We start from the raw sequence: 24,211 nt of genomic DNA, 5'->3' as shown, positions 1-24,211 counted from the left end.
AACGGCGAAGGATGAGGGGTGACTTGACAGAGGTTTATAAGATGATCAGAAGAATAGATAGAGTAGACAGGCAGAAACTTTTTCCCCGGGTACAACAGAGTGTTACAAGAGGACATAAATTTAAGGTGAAGGGTGGAAGGTATAGGGGAGATGTCAGGGGTGGGTTCTTTACCCAGAGAGTGGTGGGGGCATCGAATGCGCTGCCCATGGGAGTGGTAGAGTCAGAATCATTGGCGACCTTTAAGCGGCATTTGGATAGGTACATGGATGGATGCTTAATCTAGGATAGATGTTCGGCACAACATTGTGGGCCGAAGGGCCTGTTCTATGCTGTATTGTTCTATGTTCTATGTTCTATAACTCTCAGGTACCAAACCCTCTCTTCAACCAACAGCGACAAACAGCCACAGTCTAACATCAGGATGTTTACAAACCACCTGAAGCCCTCTGTTGTATCCAGCCCGGAGCTCCTTCCACTCTGTCACTAGTCTGTTCAGAAACCACAATTGTATCATATTACATCTTTTCTCACTAAATAACAGATTCAATGTCTTACCTCACTGTTTGGTGTCTGTGCTGTGTTCATATCCTCTCTCTCTCTCTCTCTCTCCTCACAGCAGATTCTGCTCATGGTTGGTCAATGACAATCGCGGATGGAGTGAGGGCTGAGGAAGGAGGCTCCGCTGTCTTACCCTGCAGCTTCACCCACCCTGACACTCACCTCACACTCACCGGCTCCATCTTATGGTACAAGGAGGAAACACGGGCTTTAATCTTTAAGTGCACAGATCCTGGTCCAGACCATTCCCAGGGTGAGCTGTGTGAGAATGTGAGACAGTGGGACGGTGGGAATCGATTCAGATTCGTGGGGAACCTCAGCAACAAAGATGCCTCAATAATGATGGAGGGACTGAGCCGGGAGGATGCTGGTTCCTATTGGTGTCGTGTGGAGCTCAATATTAACAGTTTTGGATCTGGAAAAGGAACACGCCTGAAAGTGGAAGGTGAGGAACAACGTTCTGATGTGTCACTGCCCTGACAGCTCAATGGGGACAGGCTCCACCTGGTCTGGGAGCTCACGGGTTGGTTCCTTCTCTTGGGCTCTTCCAGTTGGTCTAAGGCAGGAGGCAGTGAGAAGGACAGAGACAGAGAGGCACAAAGAGAGAGAGAGAGAGAGAGAGAGAGAGAGACAGAGAGAGAGAGAGAGAGAAATGACTGGGATTTAGAGACCATTCCATAACTAACTTTGAAACCTCCCACAGTTACACTCATTCATTCTCACGTTCAAACTGGCTTCATTGCTCTGGGATGGGGAACAGAGAAAACATCACTGACAATCCAAGCTCCAAGATCCCCACCAATGAGGGTCCAGCTTTATCACCATTGGGTGAGGACAAGAGAGACCTGGCACCTCCTGAACCCTCAATGGATGAGCTCATCTCAGGGTGAAGGAACCCTCAGCTCACATGAGCTGAGAACCTCACTGTTGCTGTCCTCCACCTCTATTGGCTGAGGAGAAAATGGGGGGAGCTGTCCTTGCCAGAGGCTAATGTCCTGGGGATTGTGGCAGATTGTGAAATTTGAATTTGAAAATATCTAGAACTGAAAACTAGTCTAATAATGACTGTGTAATCGTCACCATTAAAAAAGAATCTGGGTTAATCATGTCCTTTTGGGAGGGAAATCTGCTATCCTTATCCAATCTGACCTACATGTGACTCCATACCCACAGTTTTGTGTTTGACACTTAACTGCCCCTCAGTTGTGGATAAGGAGTGAACCCAGGAGTGCAAATGAAACTGTGGCTGCAAGAGCAGGTCACAGGCTAAGAATCCTATGAATTAACACACCTCCTGACTCCGAGGCCTATTGGCCAGTCAGGAGTGTGATGAAATACTTCCCACTTGCCTGGAACAGTGCAGGAAAATATATCACTGCTCTGTCATTATTACTGGGTCAAAGTCCTGCAAATCCCACCCTAACATCATTGTGGGAATAAAAATAACTATAAAATGCACTGCAGCAAGACAGCAACATTTCCTCCACCAGCACCTTCCAAAGTAGGGACCTTGAAGAGCTCAGTGAACAATGACGTCAGATACAGACCATCCTGACTTGGAACTATCTTTTCATTGTCCAAGGGGATGTAGGTGTCCCATGCACAGTCAGCCTTTATTGGCCAGCCCTGGAGAAGGAATGGTGAGCTGCCTTCTTGAACTGCTGTATTCCCTCAGCTGCAGAGACATTCACGATACGGTTGGGAAAGGATTTCCAAGGCTTTGTCCCAGTGACACTGAAGGAATGATGAAATATTCCCATCAGGGTGGTGAGTGTCTTGGAGGGAAGCTTGTAGGTGGAGATGTTCTCCTGTATCCCATGTTCATCAGTGAACAACCATCCCCATTCTGACCTTATGGTGGAGGGAGGGTCATTGACGATGCAGCTAAAGATGGTTAGACCAAGGACACACTAACCTGAGGAACTCCTGCAGAGATGTGCTCTGGAGCTGAGATGACTGATCTCCAAGAAGAACAACCAGCTTCCTCTGTGCCAGGTCTGACTGAAACCCATGGAGGTTTCCCCCCTTGGCTTCCCACTGGATTCAGTTTTGCTCAGGTTCCTTGATGCTACACTCGCTCAAATACAGCCTTGATGTTAACAACAGGCACATTCGCCTGTACCTGTCTTTTTGTTTTTTCCGTTGTTTACCTATTATTTACTATCTATGCTACTTAACTCTGTGATCTGCCTGTACTGCTCACAAGACAAAGCTTTTTGCCGTGCCTCGGTACATGTGACAATAAATTCAATTCGATTCGATTCAAGTCAATTTGATTCAATTCAATTCAATTCAATTCAGTCACTGACAGCTTCCAGAAGTTTAATTGGCCAAATTGAAAATATGTAACATTTCACTGCAAACGAGATACCTCAGTTGTTTTGAGCATGATTTGAATCTAAACAATCAGATTAAATTATCTCCCCGAATATTAAAACCCAATCGAGTTTGAATTTATTGTTTTTGCCAACCTCAAACTAATGAGACAATCTGATGTTTGGGGTATATAAAAAAAAGCAGATATGTTGAAAGTTAGACAGAGAGTAACTGCCATTGAAAAACTGCTGTACAAAACACTCTCAATCAAAGGGACCTTCTTCATATGAAACATCTTTGCAGTGAAAGACAGAAGTTGACCCAGGAGATCTTTCGCTGAAAGAAGAAACACACTGACAATGACAGCCACTGTGTGGTTTTGTAATGAAGCTGATGTAATTTTAATACAGGTGGTTATTGGAACAGTATATTGTTATTGAGTTGGAGGCAGAAAGCAAGCAGTTAAGGGAAAGGAAGCTTAGACTTGGAAATAGTTGTTGTTTAATGTTCACTTTGAGAGTTAAAGAATAATTTGATTTTTTTGTTTAAGTATTGGAATTTGGGAGTTCTCTATCACTCAGACGTTAACAGATTACGATGTGAGGTGAGCTTTTCTGGGTGTTTGGTTGAAGTCGCAGTTAAAGTTTCAGTTTGGGGGCTCATCTGCGATTTGGACGGGTTTAGACAGATCCAGTCTGAGATTTGAAAAGATTTGGGTACAAAAGATCCCAGCAGATTTAAACACTTGCCGATTAGTGTCCAAGATTTTTAAAGAAAATGTAGGTGAGAGAATTGATTTATTTTCAGTTATTTGTGGTTGGTTAAATCAAAAGTCGGAGGTCACACACTTGGATTGTGTATCAGAGGTGAGAGAGAGATTAAATCAGGCAGGTGAGTTAGCTAAACAGCACTGAAAGAGGGTGCAGGTGGCAGATAAAAAGTCTGGAATCCAGACATTTTCCCATGGGGATGACGTGTTAGTATTGTTACCAGTGACAGGATATCCTTTCAAAGTCAGGTTCTGTGGTCCCTGACAAATTGAGAAAAAAGTTGAGTCAGGTAAACTATCTGGTAAAGATGCTGGACAGGAAAAAACTATATTGGGTATGTCATGTGAATATGTTGAAACATTATTATAATAGAGAGGGGGAACTGGAGGAACAGTGTTAGTTACTGGCCCACAGAGTGAGGAATCAAATCTCATGCTGTGCAGTTTGATTGCCTTAAAATACATTAAACAATGAAGAAGTCCTTGAGGAGTGGGATAGGTTAGTGAACAATCTGTCCCAGGAACAAAGAACCAGTTGAAATGATTGTTGCAGCAGGACAAGGACATATGCAGGAATAAGATGGAGAGGCCTGATCCTCTTGTGCATGAGGTAGAAGTAGGGAATGCTGTTCCAATAAAACAACACACCTATAGGCTTAATCCTTTCAACGCCACACAGGTCCAGAAGGAAGTGGATGCAATGTGCAATGAAGCTATCATTGAACTGAGTCAAAGCAAGTGGAGTTCGATGATCATGTTAGTTGCCAAACCTGACGGGATTCAACAATTTTGCTTGGACCATTGGAAGGTTAAGGCAGTTACAAAATCAAACTCAGATCAATACTAAAATTGGAGGACTGTACAGAAAAATTTGGACAAGCCCCTTATATCACAAAGTTGGACTTACTGTTTGGGCATTGTCATCCCTTTATCAGAGATTTTGAAATAAATTTCTGCGTTTGTCACCCCAAATGGGTTATGTCAATTCAAAGTGCTGCCCTTTGGAATGAAGAACACACCAGCCACATTTAAAAGGCTCGTGAACAGAGGTGTGGCTGTGGTAACAAACTGTGCAGTATATCTGGATGATGCAGTGATTTTTAGTGAGTCATGGAAAGATCACATGGTACAGTTGGCACACAGCTCTTTGAATGATTAAGAGAAGCAAAGCGGTAATAAAATTGAAGAAAACACAATTTGTGAAGGCAGAGGAGACATTATTGGGACAATACATCGGGCTTGAAATGTTGACCCTCAGGAATGCAAAGACAAAGACCATCGAGGAATTTCCACAAACAACCTCAAAGAAAGAAGTGCTTTGATTTTGGGGACTAAGTGGATTCTACTGGGAGTTTGTTCCAAATGTCAGCAGGGTAGTGACTTCACTCGGATTTCCTGAAGAAGACCACAACATTTCAGTGGATAGAACAATGCCAGGAGGCACTTGACAATGTGAGAGTTGTATTAACCGTGGCACCAGTTTTAGTTGCACCAAATGTTGCAATCAAAGTTGCAATCGATGCCGAAAGAAGGAACACACTGACAATAAGAGCCATTGTGTGGTTTTGTAATGAAGCTTATGTAATTTTAATAAAGGTGGTTATTGGAACAGTAGATTATTATAGAGTTGGAGACAGTTAGCAAGCAGTTTAGGGAAAGGAGGCTAAGAGTTGGAAATAGTTGTTGTTTAAAGTTCACTTTGAGAGTTAAAGAATAAATTGATTTTTAATATAAAAGTGAATTTTGGGAGTTCTCTGTTCCTCATACTTTAACAGATGGCGATGCGAGGTGAGCTTTTCTGGTTGTTTGGTTTAATTAGCAGAAGGCTTCACCGCTGTCTCGTAACAGCAGCTTCACCAGGGCAATCAGGATGGACAATACATGTACATCATCTGGGCCAGCGATACCCATGATGGAATAAAACAAAAGGAGAAATTAATGAAACAAAGAACATCCTGAGGAAAAACCAAAAACAAAGCTGCAGATGCTGCAAATCCGAAACAAAAATGGAAATTGTCAGAAAAGCTCAGCAGGTCTGGCAGCACCTGTGGAGAGAAATCAGAGTTAACGTTTCAGGCAGAGTGACCCTTCCTCAAGATGCTGAGAAGTTTGACACGACAGATTCTGAGAGGATATTTGTTCTTGAGAACAGAAGTCAAACAGGGGAACAATTGCAAAATAACGGATTTTCTCTGTAAATTGAGATGAGGAAACATTTAATCTCTCAGCTCCTCTTTTAAGTTCATGAAGCAAAGAACCACATGGCTGATTATCCCCCTCCTCCTGCACCCAAATATCTTACTTAATGTAGAAAAGTTTAATCTGGACTCTGAGTTTAAATTAACCTGTGCTCATTTCAAAGGTCACAGGTTGGAGCTGGTGAATGGTTACATTAGGAATGACACCAGGGGGTTCTCCTTCACACAGAGTGTGGTCAATACTTTGAACGTGTTTGCTGGACAGAGTGAGGGGGAAGGCTGTAAAATCCTTGACCTCATTTAAAGAAAATTAACTTTGAGCAATGGGTGGAGGGTTCTGCATGAATGAATTCAGGAGGGTTCAATGGATCCAATCTGTAAGTACCTTCAGCAGTCACACGGCACCAGGTTATAGTCCAACAGGTTTATTTCAAATAACAAGGTTCAGAGTACTGCTCCTGAATCAGGTGAAGTCCTTGTATCATGTGACTTCTGACTTTGTTCACCTCAGTGCAACACTGGCATCTCCACATCATGGAAATATCTTGTAATCAAGATTTGGAGATGCCGGTGTTGGACTGGGATGTACAAAGTTAAAAATCACACAACACCAGGTTATAGTCCAACAGGTTTATCTGGAAGCACTCGCTTTTGGAGCACTACTCCTTCATCAGGTGGTTGTGAAGTATAAGCTTGTAAGACACACAATTTATTGCAAAGGTTTACAGCTGACGTAACTGAAATTATATATTGAAAAAGATCTGGATTATTTGTTAAGTCTCTCATCCATTGGAATGACCATGTTGGCTTCAATTCTTTTACATGTAGATCACAAAACATTTTTTTAAAAGTTACATTCACAAGTGAAATTTAACAATTGGTGTCTGTCAGCCCAGATAATGTATTGAAGGTGTGAGCTCCCCTGGGTGATACTGTCTGTGCCACAATGTTTAGACTGATTCTAATCGAAAAAAATGAAGTTATAGAATCTTACATAGATTTTTGAGCAAAGTAAAATGTAACTCTGCAAGTACAAATTCACCCCCACAAAATTATATGTGCATATGTGTGTGTGTGTGCATGTGTGTGTGTGGGGCGGGGGTGGGGAAGGGGGGAGGGGGGTGGTTGTGAATGTCTGTGAGGAGTGTGTGCCTGTGTGTGAGTGTAAGTATAAAGTCTGTGAGAGGGTGAATGTGTGAGTGTGGCAGTGTATGTGTGAGCATATGAGAGAGGGTTTGCATCAGTGTGTGCATCCATAGGTGTGTGTGTGTGTGTGTGTAGCGTGATGGGGTCACTTGTCGTGTGACATGAACCCAAGATCCTGGTTGAGGCCATCCCCATGGGTACCGAACTTGGCCAAGAGCCTCTGCTCGGCCAGTTTTTGTTGCTGCCTGTCCCGAAGTCCGCCTTGGAGGATGGTCACCTGAAAGTCCAAGGTTGAATGTCCCAGACTGCTGTATGTGGCAGGTACTCATGCAACTCAGCCAACGTTGTCTATCCCATTCGCTGCAGGCAAGGATACCCTGAGGCATGCTACATTGGTGAGAGCAAGGAGAGGCTACAGCAACGGATGGATGGGCACCGTACAACAATCAACAGACAGGAGTGCTCACCCCCCCCCCGCCCCCCACCCTCCCCACCTCCGCCCCCCGCCCCTCAACCAGTCAGAGAACACTTCAATGGTCCTGCACTCACAGACATACATATACACACACAAACACACACATGTGCGTACACACACACACACAAACACACACATGCGCGTGCCCACACACACTCAGACACTCCCAAATACACACTCCTCCAGACACACATACTGGCGCAGATGCTCTTTCATACGCTCACAAATACACTCCCACAATCACACATGCCCCGTCTTACAGACTTATACCCCTTTATACTCATACTCACACACATGCGCACACTCTTTCACAGACACTCACAGCCACCCCCCAACACACACACACACACACCCACACACACACATATACGTTTGTGGGGTGAATTTGTACTTTCAGAGTTTCATCAAATTTTGCTCAAAAAACTGCATGAATCCATGTAAGTTTCTATAAAGTCAATTTTTAGATTAGAATCAGTCTAAACATTGTGGCACAGACAGTAACACCCAGGGGAGCTCACACCTTCAATACATTATCTTGGCTGACAGACACCAATTGTTAAAGTTCACTTGAGAATGTAATTTTTAAAAGAAAATTGTGATTTACATATAAAAGAACTGAAACCAACTTGGTCACTCTGACAGACGAGAGACTTAACAAATATCCTGGTCTTTTTCAATATATAATTTCAGTTACATCACACTGTAAACATTTGCTATAAATTCTGTGTCTTACAATCTTATATCCACAATCACCTGATGAAGGAGCAGCACTCTGAAATCTAGTGCTTCAAATTAAACCTGTTGGACTATAACCTGGTGATATCTGATTTTTAATCTTGTAATCAAGGTTTTCAAATTGAGTGGTGAGGAGACATTTTGATCAGGGTGACTCTTCTTGGGGAATGTCCAGCACAGACCTGTTAGAGATATGAGTGGAGTCTTTAATTGCTCATTTTATTGTGAAGTTGAAAGGAATGTAACATATTGAAATAAGACCTTCTGCACACTGATCTCATCCATTCTGATGTTTGTCCTTTCCTCAGATGTTCAGGGAGACCTCTCAGTGGTGAGTGGGACAGAGGGAGATTCAGTTACTTTACCCTGTATCTTTGAGACCAGGTCCTACCCGCCCCTGACCACTGTTACCTGGATGAGGAAGGAGCCCTACCAACACATCGTTACATTTACAGCCCAATCACAGGGAACTTGGACAACTGGACACGGTGGAAATCGGTACGAGCTCATCGGGAACCCAGGGGAGGGAAACGCCTCAATCAGGATAAACCAGCTGAGACTGAGGGACAATCACACTTACCTGTGTCTGGTGGAGTACAGATCAAGAGTCAATCTTTTGTATCTAATCCAGAAAGAGACACGGCTGCAGGTACATGGTAAGAAACCGTTCACACATTCTTCAGCCTGTAGAAGGTGCACAATGAGAGTGGAACAGATTCTGTGAATGTTTTGTGATTTGATTTTCTGCTGAAAGGACATGGAACTAAAACACTAACCCTGTTTCTCTCCATCGGTATTGTCTGCACTGCTGAGTGTTTGCAGCATTTTGATGTTTAATTAAAATGTCCAGCATCTGTAGTATTTTAACTTTGGGATTCAAATTGAATTTTTTTCAATATTTAATGTACTATGCTTTGCTGATATTTTTTAGGCGCTTCTGATGTAAGTATTGAAAGACATTGACACACTGAGAATATTTAGCTCAATCTCCAAATGACCCAAAGTTATACTGACATTAAGATCATCTCCTTGAACAGGAAGGTGCTACAGACTAATGTGTCCCTCTTGGTTCCAACCTTCATCAGGAATAGTTCCATCAATGCAAGTACATTCCCCCAGTGTCCATCTGACTGTGTGAGGCATCCCAGCCACGTGGGACCTATCCGAGCCCTGCATTCACCAATGGAATTTTAAAAAAAAGCGAACCTAATGGCTGCATGTGACCATTGTTGAGATTTGGAAAAGCCGATCTGATTCAATCATACACTTTAGGGAATCTGGGGTTTGATTCAGTTAGCTGGACGGTTGGTTTGCAAAGCAGTGTGATGCCAACAGTGTGGGTTCAATCCCCACATTGGCTCAGGTGACCATGAAGGACCCTCCTTCTCAACTCTCCCCTCACTGAGGTGTGGTGGCCCTCAGGTTAAACCACCACCAGTTGTCTCTCTCTCTCTCTCTCTCTCTCTCTCTCTCTCTCTCAAGAGAAAGCAGCCCATGGTCTGGTAATAATATAACAACTTGATTTAGAGAATGAAATCTGCCATTTACACTCAGTGTCATGTGTTGCCATATGCACAATCTTGAGCCCTCTCTCTCCATCAGCACCTCCTCACACAGACTCAGCGCTGCTCATAATCCACCAACTCTGCACAGTCCACATCTAACTCTGTATTGGGAAAACAAAACACTGACTGGGTGATTACTTTGCTGAACAGAAATGTTCTGCCCACAAAAAAATGATTCTCAGCATCCAGTTGCCTGCCATTTCCACACACCACCTTTTGGGGACCCAGTGACCTTCTGGACTCAATATTGAGCTGAATAACTTTAGGGCCTCAGCACCTTCTCCTACCTCCTTCCCCCAACCCCCACACACCAGGCCTTGTCATCACATGGGCTACTACCAAAACAATCCGTTGTCAGTGACGAATGGTTCCCATCAGCAGCTGTTCATTCTCCCAGGCTGACCTTTCCCCTTTTGTTTGTCTGTCCAATTGCTTTTCTCTCTGTCTGGGGTCTGTTTCCACTGAGTGTTTACTCCTGCCCCCTCACCCCCCTCCCCATCTTCAGCATCTACACCAACCTTTTCCCAGCTATAATCAGTTATAGAGTCATACAGCACAGGAGCAGACCCTTCAGTTCAACGAGTCCATGCTGACCATAATCCCAAACTAAAGTAGCCCCACCTGCCTGCGCTTTGTACATATCCCTCCAATCATTTCTTTTTCATGAAATTATCTAAATGCCTTTTAAACGTTGTAACTGTCCCCACATCCACCATTTCCTCTGGAAGTTTATTCCACATAAACCACTCTCTATGTAAAATAAAAACTGCCCCTTATAGGCATAGAGTCATAGAGATGTGCAGCATGGAAACAGACCCTTCGGTCCAACCCGTCCAGGCCGACCAGATATCCCAACCCAATCTAGTTCCACCTTCCAGCACCCGGCCTATATCCCTCCAAACACTTCCTATTCATATACCCATCCAAATGCCTCTTAAATGTTGCAATTGTACCAGCCTACACCACTTCGTCTGGCAGCTCATTCCATACAGATACCACCCTCTGCGTGAAGTCTGTTTTATATCTTTCCCCTCTCACCCTAAACCTACACCCTCTAGTTCTGGACTCTCCAACACCAGGGAAAAGATTTTGCCTAATTATCCTATCCATGCCTCTCGTAATTTTGTAAACCTTTATAAGGTCACCCCTCAGCCTCCTTCCTTATGTCTTTTTAAAATCTTTCTCCTCTCACCTTAAAGATATGCCTCAGTCTTGAAATCTCCCACATGAGCAAAAAGACACCTGCCATTCACCTTATCTATATTCCTCATGCTTTTATCGATCTTGATAAGGTCACCTCTCAATCTCATACGCTCCAGTGAGAAATGTTCTAGTCGCTCCGGACTCTTCCGATAACTCAAGGCCTGCTTTATTTGCAACATCCTGGTAAATCTCTTCTCCAGCGAAATGATATCCTTGCAATAACAGGGTGACCAGAACTGGACACAATAGAGGCCTCACCAGCATCCTGTCCAACCTGAACATAACATCCCAACTCCGATTGTCAAAGGTCTAAGCAATGAAGGCAAGTGTGCTGAACCACCGTATATATAGATGATGCAAATTTGGAAGAATTCTGTACCTGAATCCCTCGGTCTCTGTTCTTCAGCACTACCCAAGGCCCTACTTTTAATTGTGTAAGTCTTCCCTTTGTTTGTTTTCCCAAAGTGCAACACCTCACACTTATCTTAAACTCCATCTGTCACACTTCAGCCCATTGACCCATTTAACCAAGATCTTTTTGTATTCTAAGATAACCTTCTTCACTGTTCAATATTCTATCAATTTTGGTATCAACCACAAACTTGCAAAACATGCTTTTTGTAGTCTCTTCGAAATTGTTCATATAAGTGACTGATAAAAGTGGGCCCAGCACTGATCCCCGTGGAACACTGCTGGTCACAGGCCTCCAGAACAAAACCCTCCCTCCACCGTCACTCTCTGTCTTCTGCCTTTCAGCCAATTGTGCATCCACTTGCCAAGCTCACCCTGAATCCCATGGGATCTAACTTCACTAATTAGTCTACCATGCGGAGCCTTGTCAAAGGATTTACCAAATTCTAAGTAAACAATGTTTACCCCTCTGCCCTCATCAATTTTCATGTTTACTTCTTCAAAAACCTCCATCAAGTTTGTGAGACACGATATCCCTTGCACAAACCCATGCTGACTATCCCGAATCATTCCTTGCCTCTCCAAATGCATATAAATCCAAACTTTCAGAACAACTTACTCACCACCGAAGTCAGACTCACAGGTCTGAAGTTCCCAGGCTTCTCCTGACATTCCTTCTTGAACATGAGCCACTCTCCAGACATTCAGCACCTGACTGTTATTTATGGATGATACAAATGTTCCTGCAGGGGGCCCAGCAATTTCCTCTTCACTTCTGACAATGTCCTGGGATTGAGTAGATCACGTCTCAGAGATATGTATTTATATTTTCAAAGACCTCTAACAATTCCTCTTCTGTATTACAAGCTGTTTTCAAAACATCAATATTTATTTCTCAGAGTTCTCTACCCTCCAATTCTTTCTCCACAGTAAAAACTGACACAAAATATTCATCTGATATCTCTCCCATCTCCTGAGGGGTGGCATGATGGCTCAGTGGTTAGCACTGGCACCAGGGACCTGAGTTCAATTCCAGCCTCAGGCAGCTGGAGTTTGCGTGTTCTCCCTGTGTGGTGAGGGTTTCCTCCCACAGTCCAAAGATGTGCAGGTTCGGTGAATTGGCCATGCTACGTTGCCCATAGTGTGAGGTGCATTAGTCAGTGGAAATGAGTCTGGGTGGGTTGCACTTTGGCAGGTCGGTGTGGACTTGTTGGTCCAAAGGGCCTGTACATTTACCCCTTCACCTAACACTACGGTCAATTTTAGCTTAGCCAATTCACCAAACCTACACATTTGGTGGACTGTGGGAGGAAACCAGAGCACCCGGAGGAGACCCACGCAGACACGGGGAGAATGTGCAAACTCCACACAGACAGTCGCCTGAGGCGTAGAATTGAACCCGGGTCTCTGGCGCTGTGAGGCAGCTGTGCTAACCACTGTGCCACCGTGCCACACACATTGTAGGGAATCTAAAACACAAAGGCAATCTCTTTGTTTTTTAAGGAGACTTACACTCTATCTCTTGATGCTGTCTTGGTCTTAATGTACTTATAGAATTCCTTTGGATTATCCTTAACCTTATTTGTTGAGGTTATCCCATATCCTTTCTTTGACTTCCTGATCTCCCTCTTATGAATGGCCTGACACTCATTATACAGTGCAAGAGATCCATTTGGACCCAGTTGTTTATATTTAGTGTATGATTCTGTCCTATCCCTGACTGGAACCTCTATCTCTTTATTCACCCATTGTTCCCGAAAGCAGTTCAGTTGAAACCACCCTTTGTGAACGGTCTTTTTAGACTCAGAAGAGATCGCAGTGATCCAAGAATCTGAATCCCTGAACATTACACCACCTCTTCTGCCATTGATTTGTCTCCTTTATCCTTTTGTTCCCTCATCTGAGCTTGGCCCTGGGAGTAAATTAGAGATTACTACTTTTGAGGGTCTAGTTTTTAAATCTTCTACCTAACCTCTGATATTCACTTTGTAAAGCTTTTATTCTTTCCCTTCAATGTGTACAAAAACTTCCAGTATCTCACTCTTCCCTTTAACAGAATGTGTCAAACATTTTGCAATGTCCTTAATCCTAGCACCAAGAAAACAGTATAATATCCTAGATTCATGCTCACTGCTGCGGAACCTCCTGTCTGTGCCCTTGACAGGAGTATCACCGACAACAATTATTCTTTTAAATTTGTCAAACCCCTCCAAACATAAGATTCATTCTTACAGCCCAAGATCTGACTGTCCCTTCTAATTTCCTCTGAGAGACTACCCTTTCAACAGTACGAGAGATTTCTGAACTACCTTCTTACCTTTCCTGACAGTCATCCTTCTATCTGACTGATCCTGCTGTGTTATCACCTCTCAAAATCTACTGGCCATCTAACTCTGTGTCTCTTGTATGCCTGCAATGTCATTAAGTCTAAAAAGAAGCAACTTACAATAGCATAATATCTCTAAAATAAACTACCTTTCTTCATCCAAAGATAAACCTTTCTTTATCCAAAGAGTTAATATTAAGCACAAGTGGTCCAGCCCCAGCTATCAATGTTCTGATTAAAAATAAAATCCCACGTGTCAGCCTGTCCAAGAGGTGTGTAAACACAACTAGGTTTGAAACAAAACATTCCTCAGCAATTAAAAAAAAAATTGCTTCAGTGAGTTTAAAAACATCTCTCTCATAATTTCATAGTGGAAAAAGACTGAACAGTCCACATGTGGGCCTGTCCAAAACTTCCATTGAGAAAACTCCATTTCATAAAAAATTGTGTGAGGTTGTTTTGCTTCTTTTGCATTTTTGACGAGAAAAGAGCTAAAAATGAATCAAATAAAAAGCTTATATTAATGAAATTTAATAAACGTAAGAAATCTCAAAGTAAATCTGGAAATAAATCTGAATCTCAGGAGCAGCTGCAAGATCCACACTCCTCTCGGTCCACTGTTTTTGATCATTTTATGTCTGAAGATGTGTCACTGGACCCAAAACATTAACTCTACTTTCTCTGCAGAGATGCCACTGTACCTGCTGAGTTTTTCCCACAATTTCTGTTTTTGTCTCTGCCATCCTTACTTGGTCAGGTCTCCAGGACAGGGGTTGACAGTACATCAGTATTGAAGAAGGGTGTTCACTGTGTCAGGTCAGTGGAAGCGAGTGTGGGTCCTGGAGGTTGGGTCAGGGGCTGTGTGAGGAACAGCACTAGGTCCCATGATTTCTGTAAAATCTTTCAAATAACCGAGGTCAGGCTAAACAGCCTATCGAATCCCATCTTCTGCCTCGCTCTCCTTAACAAAACCATTCTGCCTGCCTTTGATCCATCTCCATCTCTTAAGTGTAGATGAATTCTGCCCCTCAGAATTGCTTCCATAGTTTCCCTACCACTGAGGTTTGACTGACTGGCCTGTAGATACCTGGTTAATCCCTTGCTCACTTCTTGAATCATGGTACCACATTGGCTTTCCTCCTGTCTTCTGGCACCTCTCCATCTGCAGATCGAAGCTCCATCTGTATGACCTGAAGTCTTATCTTTAAGCTTTTCTACAAGATTAGCAGATTATAATTAGCAAAAACTGTTGTCTCATTAATTCCATATCAGACATAAATTTCAAAGTGTTGAAGAGCTGATAGCAATGTTTCCTTTTCCATCGTTAAGCAATGTGAACCATCCAGGTAAGAATAACAAATTTCCTTCCCGAGAGTTTATGGTCATCATGAGATTCTTAATTCCAGATTTAAAATAAAATGAAACTCGACTATGGAGGGCTTTGAACTCCATTACCCCAGAAAATGACCTGGATCTCTAGATTTATAGCCTCCTTACAAGACAACTCTGCTATTGCACCCCCGAGTAATGGCAGTCACTTGTCTTGAGTGAACCACACAGAATCTTCACTTTTCAGTACAATACTGAGCAATGACCTTGTTCCTGTCTTTCTTCACTGCTTCAATATGTGGTTTTGTAGCAATAATCTTCCCTCATGGAATCTCCTAGTAAACCACTCCAATCTTGTACAATTCATGTCAATCTTTTTTTGAAGCTTTTCCAATGTCGTTGGGTCTAGCTGCCTCTGGCTTCAGCACTGTAACCTATCGGGCCATAAGGGAGGGAGGATTGCTGGGTTGTCACGGGGAGTCAGTATTCTGGTCTTGGTGAGCTAAGTGATCTTGACATTGAGCTTATGTCCTGTTCAACATGTAGGACATTGTTGTGGTGCAGTGGGGAGTGTCCCCACTTCAAGTCACATTTTGCCTTCAGCCTACTCAGGACTCTACCAGAGATTGTCATCATGAATGGATCCTAATTCGCTAGATGGCCCTTTAAGAGAAAGTTGGGAGTCAATTATAACACTTTATTACATAGGAGATGTTGTGACAACATACACCTTAAACTGCTGTCAATCATTACATACTTCATCAGCATATGATGGGTCAGCCCCATGACTTGTTAGACAGTCTGAAGCAGCAAAATCGAAGTCAGATTGACAATAAACATCACATCCCAGTCAATCAAAATATTCCCTTCACATAAAAACACACATTATTGTTTCACATACACACTGATCCTGTGTGTGCCTGTTATTTTTGCATCAAAGAGAAGAACAAAACAAAGGGATAATTGAACAGAGATATTTTAAATCATGCAATCTTTAGATAGAGTGGATAGAATGTTTCCCCTTGAACTTCACAATTGGAGAAATCAGAATAACTGAGGTCAGAATGGATTTGGGCCAAAGGGAAGGCTGAGGGAAGATTTGATTGAGATGTTCAAACTCATTAAGGGTCAGGATAGTGTCAATAGAGAGACCGTACCCACTCATGAAGGGTCAGGATAGTGTAGATAGAGAGAGACCGTACCCACTCATGAAGGGTCAGGATAGTGTAGATAGAGAGAGACCGTACCCACTCATGAAGGGTCAGGATAGTGTAGATAGAGAGAGACTGTACTCACTCATGAAGGGTCAGGATAGTGTAGATAGAGAGAGACCGTACCCACTCATGAAGGGTCAGGATAGTGTAGATAGAGAGAGACCGTACCCACTCATGAAGGGATCAAGAACTAGAGGGCACAGTGGGATGGCAGTTTATAAAATATTATTGTTCATTCAGAATGTGGATTCAAAAGTGGAGTGAAAAGAGATTTTAGGCTTCAGTTCTGTGAAAGTGACTTGTTCATTTGAAACAAAGGGTCAGAATGTGATCTGGAACATTGAAGTAAAGACACTGAGAAAGTGTCTCGATTAGATTAGATTAGATTACTTACAGTGTGGAAACAGGCCCTTCGGCCCAACAAGTCCACACCGCCCCGCCGAAGCGTAACCCACCCATACCCCTACATCTACATTTACCCCTTACCTAACACTATGGGCAATTTAGCATTGCCAATTCACCTGGCCTGCACATCTTTGGACTGTGGGAGGAAACCAGAGCACCCGGAGGAAACCCACGCAGACACGGGGAGAACGTACAAACTCCACACAGTCAGTCGCCTGAGGCGAGAATTGAACCCAGGTCTCAGGCGCTGTGAGGCAGCAGTGCTAACCACTGTGCCACCGTGCCGCCCATGTCCTGGAGATAAGTGACCTGGAGCGTTCATTGCTGAATATTTACCAAGGTGAGTTTTACAGTCGATACAAACAGATTTTTGAATACCACCAGTCAGCTGAGTTCAGAAGAACAGTGGTCGGAAGAATAGTTGTTTTAAAAAAATTCCGAAAGTCTCCAGGTTGAGAGTTGTAAAAAAATCTCCAGATCATCAGCGTTGAAAATAAGTCTGAAGCTGTTTCAGTTCTCAAAGGAGGAGGGAGAGAAAGAGTCAATGAGTTAGTTTATGTTAATGCATTTCATAGAGAGACAGAGAGAATCCTATCTGGTGAAAATGCTGAGATTCAGTTGAGTGAGACATCCTTAAGTGAAGCTTACTGAAGTCACTGTCGACGACATCAACTGTATTATTCTCATCTTCATACCTAGACACCTCCTCTAAGATTCCATCAAATCCAATTCAATCAAATTCCTTTACAAATTCATGCTAAATATCCTGGATTAACCTTTGTCTCTCCAAGTAATGATTCATTCTGTCCCTCAGAATTGTTTCCAATATTTTCCCCAACATTGATGTTGTCCTCACTGGCTTGTACTCTCCTGGTTTATCACGACCACCCTTGAACAATAGGGTAACAGGTAAAGGGATGATTGGCAAGTGAAATAACAAGGGTTCAGAGACACTGTCCTCCTGTTAGAGTGAAGGGTAAGGCCAGTAAGATGAGGGAACAATGGATGAGTAAATATATTGAGGCTCTGGTTAAGAATATGAAAGAGTCATGTCTTAGGTGTAGACAACTGGGATCAAGTGAATCTCTTGAAGAGTGTTAGGGGTATCGGGGCATTCTTATGAGGGATATCAGGAGGGCAAAAAGTGGACATCAGAGAACCTCAGCAGATAAGGCTGAGGATAAGCCAACGATATTCTACAAAGTCATTAGAAGCCAGAGAGCAACCAGGGAGGGAATAGGGCCTCTTCAAGATCAATGAGGTCATCTATGTGTAGAACCAGAGGAGAGGGGTGAGATATCCTAAACAAATTCATGCTAAATATCCTGGATTAACCTTTGTCTCCTCCGTTGCTCTTTAAAAGCTTCCCAGTCAGAAGTGACAGTCGGAAGTGACAGGACTTCTGTTGAATAAAGGGAACTGTGGAGCTATGAGGGAGGAGCTGGCCAAAGGTCAATGGTGCAATACCTTAGCAGGGATAACCGTGGAGGAACAATGGTGGATATTTCTGTGTATAATACAGAAGTTGCAGGATCAGTTCATTCCTAAAAGGAAGAAAGATCCCAGGAGGAGGCATGGGTGGCCGTAGCTGATGAGGGAAGTGAAGAAACACATCAAGTTAAAAGAGAAAATGTATAACATAGCAAAGATAAGTTGTAAAACTGACGATTGGGAAGCTTTTAAAGATCAACAGAGGATTATTAAGAAGGAAATACGCAGGGGAAAAATGAGGTATGAAGGTAAACTGGCCAATAATATAAAGGAGGATAGGAAAAGCTTGTTTAGGTATGTGCAAGGCAAAAAAATGGTAAGGACTAAAATTGGGCCCTTGAAGTCAGAAACAGGGGAATATATTACGGGGAACAAAGAAATGGCAGAAGAATTAAATGGGTACTTCAGATCTGTATTCACTGGGGAAGACACAAGCAATCTCCCTGAGGTAACAGTGGCTGAAGGACCTGAACTTAAGGGAATTTATATTTGCCAGGATTTGGTGTTGGAGAGACTGTTAGGTCTGAAGGTTGATAAGTCTCCGGGGTCTGATGGTCTACATCCCAAGGTACTGAAGGAGGTGGCTCGGAAAATCGTTGATGCTTTGGTGATTATTTTCCAGAGTTCGATAGATTTGGGGTCGGTTCCTGAGGATTGGAGGTTGGCAAATGTTATACCACTTTTTAAGAAAGGTGGGAGAGAGAAAGCAGGAAATTATAGACCAGGTAGTCTGACCTCAGTGGTGGGAAAGATGCTGGAGTCTATTATAAAGGATGAAATTATGGCACATCTGAATAGTAACAGGAGAGGACAGAGTCAGCATGAATTTATGAAGGGGAAATCAAGCTTGACTAATCTTCTTGAATTTTTTGCGGGTGTAACTCTGAAGATAGATGTGGGAGATCCAGTAGATGTAGTGTACCTGGACTTTCAGAAAGCTTTTGATAAAGTTCTACATAGGAGGTTAGGGAGCAAAATTAGGGCACATGGTATTGGGGGCAAAGGACTAGATTGGATTGAAAATTGGTTGGCTGATAGGAAACAAAGGGTAATGATAAACGGCTCCATTTCAGAATGGCAGGCAGTGACCAGTGGGGTACCGCAGGGATCCGTGCTGGGACCGCAGCTTTTTACAATATATGTTAATGATATCGAAGATGGTATCAGCAATAACATTCGCAAATTTGCTGATGATATAAAGCTGGGTGGCAGGGTGAAATGTGATGAGGATGTTAGGAGATTACAGGGTGACCTGGACAAGTTAGGGGAGTGGGCAGGTGCATGGCAGATGCAGTTTAATGTGGATAAATGTATGGTTCTGGATTAGTGGTGCTGGAAGAGCACAGCAGTTCAGGCAGCATCCAAGGAGCTTCGAAATCGATGTTTCAGGCAAAAGCCCTTCATCAGGAATAATTGCTGATGAAGGGCTTTTGCCCGAAACGTCGATTCCGAAGCTACTTGGATGCTGCCTGAACTGCTGTGCTCTTCCAGCACCACTAATCCAGAATCTGGTTTCCAGCATCTGCAGTTATTGTTTTTACCATAAATGTATGGTTATCCACTTTGGTGGCAAGAACCGGAACGCAGATTACTACCTCAATGGAATCAATTTATGTAAAGGGGCAGTACAGAGAGATCTGGGTGTTCTTGTACACCAGTCAATGAAGGCAAGCATGCAGGTACAGCAGGTAGTGAAGAAGGCTAAGAGCATGCTGTCCATCATACCAAGAGGGATTGAGTAAAGAAGCAAAGAGGTTCTTCTGCAGCTGTACAGGGCCCTGGTGAGACCACACCTGGAGTACTGTGTGCAGTTCTGGTCTCCAAATTTGAGGAAAGACATTCTGGCTATTGAGGGAGTGCAGCGTAGGTTCACGAGGTCAATTCCTGGAATGGCGGGATTACCTTACACGTAAAGATTGAAGCGACTGGGCTTGTATATCCTTGAGTTTAGAAGGCTGAGAGGGGATCTGATTGAGACATTTTAGATTATGAAAGGATTGGGCACTCTGGCAGCAGGAAACATGTTTCCGCTGATGGGTGAGTGCCGAACCAGAGGACACAGCTTAAAAATATGGGGTAGACCATTTAGGACAGAGATGAGGAGAAACTTCTTCACCCAGAGAGTGGTGACTATGTGGAATGCATTCCCCCAGAGGGCAGTGGAGGCCCAGTCTCTGGATTCATTTAAGAAAGAGTTGGATAGAGCTCTCAAAGATAGTGGAATCAAGGGTTCTGTAGATAAGGCAGGAAGAGGATACTGATTAGGAATGATCAGTCATGATCATATTGAATGGTGGTGCAGGCTCGAAGGGCAGAATGGCCTACTCCTGCACCTATTGTCTTTTGTCTATTGTCTATTGTCAAATATTTTGCACCAGTTTTTACTGTGGAGAAAGAAATTGATGCAAGGGAACTCAGGCAAATAAATATTAATGTCTTGAAAGCAACTCACTTTACTGAAGAGGAAGTGTTGGAGGTCTTCAAAAACATAAAAGTGGCTTTGTGCAGGGGAAATCATGTGTCACAAACTTGACTGAGCTTTTTGAAAATGTAACCAAAAGACCAGTGAGGGCAGAGGGGGAGATATTGTTTACATGAACTTGTGTAAAGCTGTTGTCAAAGTTCCACATGGTGGACTAATTAGTGAAGTTAGGTGGCATGGGATTCAGGGAGAGAATGCCAGTTGGATACAAAATTTGCTTGATGGTAAGAGACAGAGTGTAGTGATGGAGGTTTGTTTTTACATTGATCCATGAGACCGCATTTGAGGAACATTCTAAGATATCATCCATCTTATGTCAGTGATTAACTCCTTCATCAATGTTGCAACACCCCCTCCTCTTTGATATTCCCCCTACCCCGACATGTCTCACCTCACAGTTCAATAGCCCAAAACATTGTGCTATCAATCCTGTCACACCCTCAACCATGTCTCTGTGATAACAACAATATCTCATCCCCACTCATTAATCTACACGCTCAGCTCGTCTGCCTTACTCACAAGTAAATGCCATCCAGCCATGCCACGCTCCCTTATGCCCTCACTTGACGATATTCACACTGCCTTCTGGATTTAGTTGGATTGCCTTCTCAATGTCAGTTAGCTCAGTTGGCTGGACAGTTGGTCTGTGATGTGGAGTGATGCCAACAAGGGATGTGTAATTCCCATATTGTCTGCGGTGACCATGAAGTTCGAATCTTCTCAACCTTGCCCATTGTCTGAGGCAGAGTGACTCTCAGGTTAAATCATTACCAGTCATAACTTCCTTTAACGAGATAGGAGTTCTCTCGCACAATGATGAGTTTACTTTTTTTCCATCTTCATGTCTCTCTGTATCCCCCCGCCCCCCCCCCCACCCCCACAATGCTTCCACTGCATCCCCCATCCCTCTGCTATGACTGATGAATGAGCCAGGTTGCTGAAGGCTGGCTGGGTAATAGAGTAGAAAGTGATGGGAAATAGAAAAGGATCTGCAGAGAGGGCCCTGAGTCCTGCTCTTCAGATCACTCTGGGTCTCCTGGAACAATGGAGAGTTCAGATAACTCTCAGGCACCAAACCCTCTCTTCAACCAACAGCAACAACCCCCCACAGTCTAACCTCAGGATGTTTACAAACCACCTGAAGCCCTCTCTTGTATCCAGCCCGGAGCTCCTTCCACTCTGTCACTAGTCTGTTCAGAAACCCCTATTGTATCATATTATATCTTTTCTCACTAAATAACAGATTCAGTGTTTTACCTCACTGTTTGGTGTCTGTGCTGTGTTCATATCCTCTCTCTCTCTCTCCCCTCACAGCGGATTCTGCTAATGGTTGGTCAATGACAATCGCGGATGAAGTGAGGGCTGAGGAAGGAGGCTCCGCTGTCTTACCCTGCAGCTTCACCCACCCTGACACTAACCTCACACTCACCGGCTCCATCTTATGGTACAAGGAGGAAACACGAGCTTTAATCTTTAAGTGGACGGATCCTGGTCCAGACCATTCCCAGGGTGAGCTGTGTGAGAATGTGATACAGTGGGACGGTGGGAATCGATTCAGATTCGTGGGGAACCTCAGCAACAAAGATGCCTCAATAATGATGGAGGGACTGAGCCAGGAGGATGGTGGTTCCTATCGGTGTCGTGTGGAGCTCAATATTGACAAGTTTGGATCTGGAAAAGGAACACGCCTGAAAGTGGAAGGTGAGGAACAACGTTCTGATGTGTCACTGCCCTGACAGCTCAATGGGGACAGGCTCCACCTGGTCTGGGAGCTCTTGGGTTGGCTCCTTCTCCTGGGCTCTTCCAGTTGGTCTAAGGCAGGAGGCAGTGAGAAGGACAGAGACAGAGAGGCACAAAGAGAGAGAGAGAGAGAGATAGAAGGAGAGAGAGAGAGAGAGAGACAGAGAGAGAGAGAGAGAGAGAGAGACATGACTGGAATTTAGAGAACATTCCATCACCATCTTTGAAACCTCCCACAGTCACATTCATTCATTATCACGTTCAAACTGGCTTCATTGCTCTGGGATGGAGAACAGAGAAAACATCACTGACAATCCAAGCTCCAAGATCCCCACCAATGAGGGTCCAGCTTTATCAGCATTGGGTGAGGACAAGAGAGACCTGGCACCTCCTGAACCCTCATTGGATGAGCTCATCTCAGGGTGAAGGAACCCTCAGCTCACATTGGCTGAGAACCTCACTGTTGCTTTCCTCCCCCTCTATTGGCTGAGGAGAAAATGGGGGGAGCTGTCCTTGCCAGAGGCTAATGTCCTGGAGATTGTGGCAGATTGTGAAATTTGAATTTGAAAATATCTAGAACTGAAAACTAGTCTAATAACGACTGTGTAATCGTCACCATTAAAAAAAGAATCTGGGTTAATCATGTCCTTTTGGGAGGGAAATCTGCTATCCTTCTTGAACTGCTGTATTCCCTCAGCTGCAGAGACATTCACGATACGGTTGGGAAAGGATTTCCAAGGCTTTGTCCCAGTGACTCTGAAGGAATGATGAAATATTCCCAAGTCAGGATGGTGAGTGTCTTGGAGGGAAGCTTGTAGATGGAGATGTTCTCCTGTGTCCCATGTTCATCAGTGAACAACCATCCCCACTTCTGACCTGATGGTGGAGGGAGGGTCATTGATGATGCAGCTAAAGATGGTTAGACCAAGGACACACTAACCTGAGGAACTCCTGTAGAGATGTGCTCTGGAGCTGAGATGACTGATCTCGAAGAAGAACAACCAGCTTCCTCTGTGCCAGGTCTGACTGAAACCCATGGAGGTTTCCCCCCTCGGCTTCCCACTGGATTCAGTTTTGCTCAGGTTCCTTGATGCTACACTCGCTCAAATACAGCCTTGATGTTAACAACAGGCACATTCGCCTGTACCTGTCTTTTTGTTTTTTCCATTGTTTACCTATTATTTACTATCTATGCTACTTAATTCTGTGATCTGCCTGTACTGCTCACAAGACAAAGCTTTTTGCCGTGCCTCGGTACATGTGACAATAAATTCAATTCGAATCGATTCCATTCGATTCAATTCAATTCAATTCAATTCAGTCACTGACAGTTTCCAGCAGTTTAATTGGCCAAATTGAAAATATGTAACATTTCACTGCAAACGAGGAACCTCAGTTGTTTTGAGCATGATTTGAATCTAAACAATCAGATTAAATTATCCCCCAGAATACTAAAACCCAATCGAGTTTGAATTTATTGTTTTTGCCAACCTCAAACTAATGAGACAATCTGATGTTTGGGGTATAAAAAAAGCAGATATTTTGAAAGTTAGACAGAGAGTAACTGCCATTGAGAGACTGCCGTACAAAACACTCTCAATCAAAGGGACCTTCTTCATATGAAACATCTTTGCAGTGAAAGGCAGAAGTCGACCCAGGAGATCTTTAGCTGAATGAAGAAACACACTGAGAATAACAGCCATTGTGTGGTTTTGTAATGAAGCTGATGTAATTTTAATACAGGTGGTTATTGGAACAGTATATTATTATAGAATTGGAGGCAGATAGCAAGCAGTTAAGGCAAAGTTAAAAATCACACAACACCAGGTTATAGTCCAACAGGTTTA

At 43.5% G+C, this 24,211-nt stretch overlaps 1 protein-coding gene across 1 annotated transcript; it reads left to right on the top strand.

Moving 5' to 3' along the window:
• The first annotated feature begins 640 nt into the window (after positions 1-640).
• Positions 641-22,360, top strand: LOC140493581 (polymeric immunoglobulin receptor-like). Its single transcript, XM_072592174.1, has 3 exons — positions 641-1,004; positions 8,507-8,854; positions 21,939-22,360. Exons 1-3 carry the CDS (start codon positions 641-643, stop codon positions 22,358-22,360), a joined length of 1,134 nt encoding a protein of 377 aa, XP_072448275.1.
• Positions 22,361-24,211: the final 1,851 nt, after the last annotated feature.

The sequence above is a fragment of the Chiloscyllium punctatum genome, chromosome 2, assembly GCF_047496795.1.
Source record: "Chiloscyllium punctatum isolate Juve2018m chromosome 2, sChiPun1.3, whole genome shotgun sequence".
Classification (NCBI taxonomy): domain Eukaryota; kingdom Metazoa; phylum Chordata; class Chondrichthyes; order Orectolobiformes; family Hemiscylliidae; genus Chiloscyllium; species Chiloscyllium punctatum.
This window is presented reverse-complemented; position numbering and strand designations above follow the sequence as displayed.

Bases quoted from the DNA above. Each gene is read 5' to 3' on its own strand.
- LOC140493581 (XM_072592174.1), top strand. From the start codon at position 641: ATGACAATCGCGGATGGAGTGAGGGCTGAGGAAGGAGGCTCCGCTGTC. The intron at 1,005-8,506 runs GTGAGGAACAAC...TCCTTTCCTCAG, and splicing joins AACACGCCTGAAAGTGGAAG to ATGTTCAGGGAGACCTCTCA. The intron at 8,855-21,938 runs GTAAGAAACCGT...CTCCCCTCACAG, and splicing joins GACACGGCTGCAGGTACATG to CGGATTCTGCTAATGGTTGG.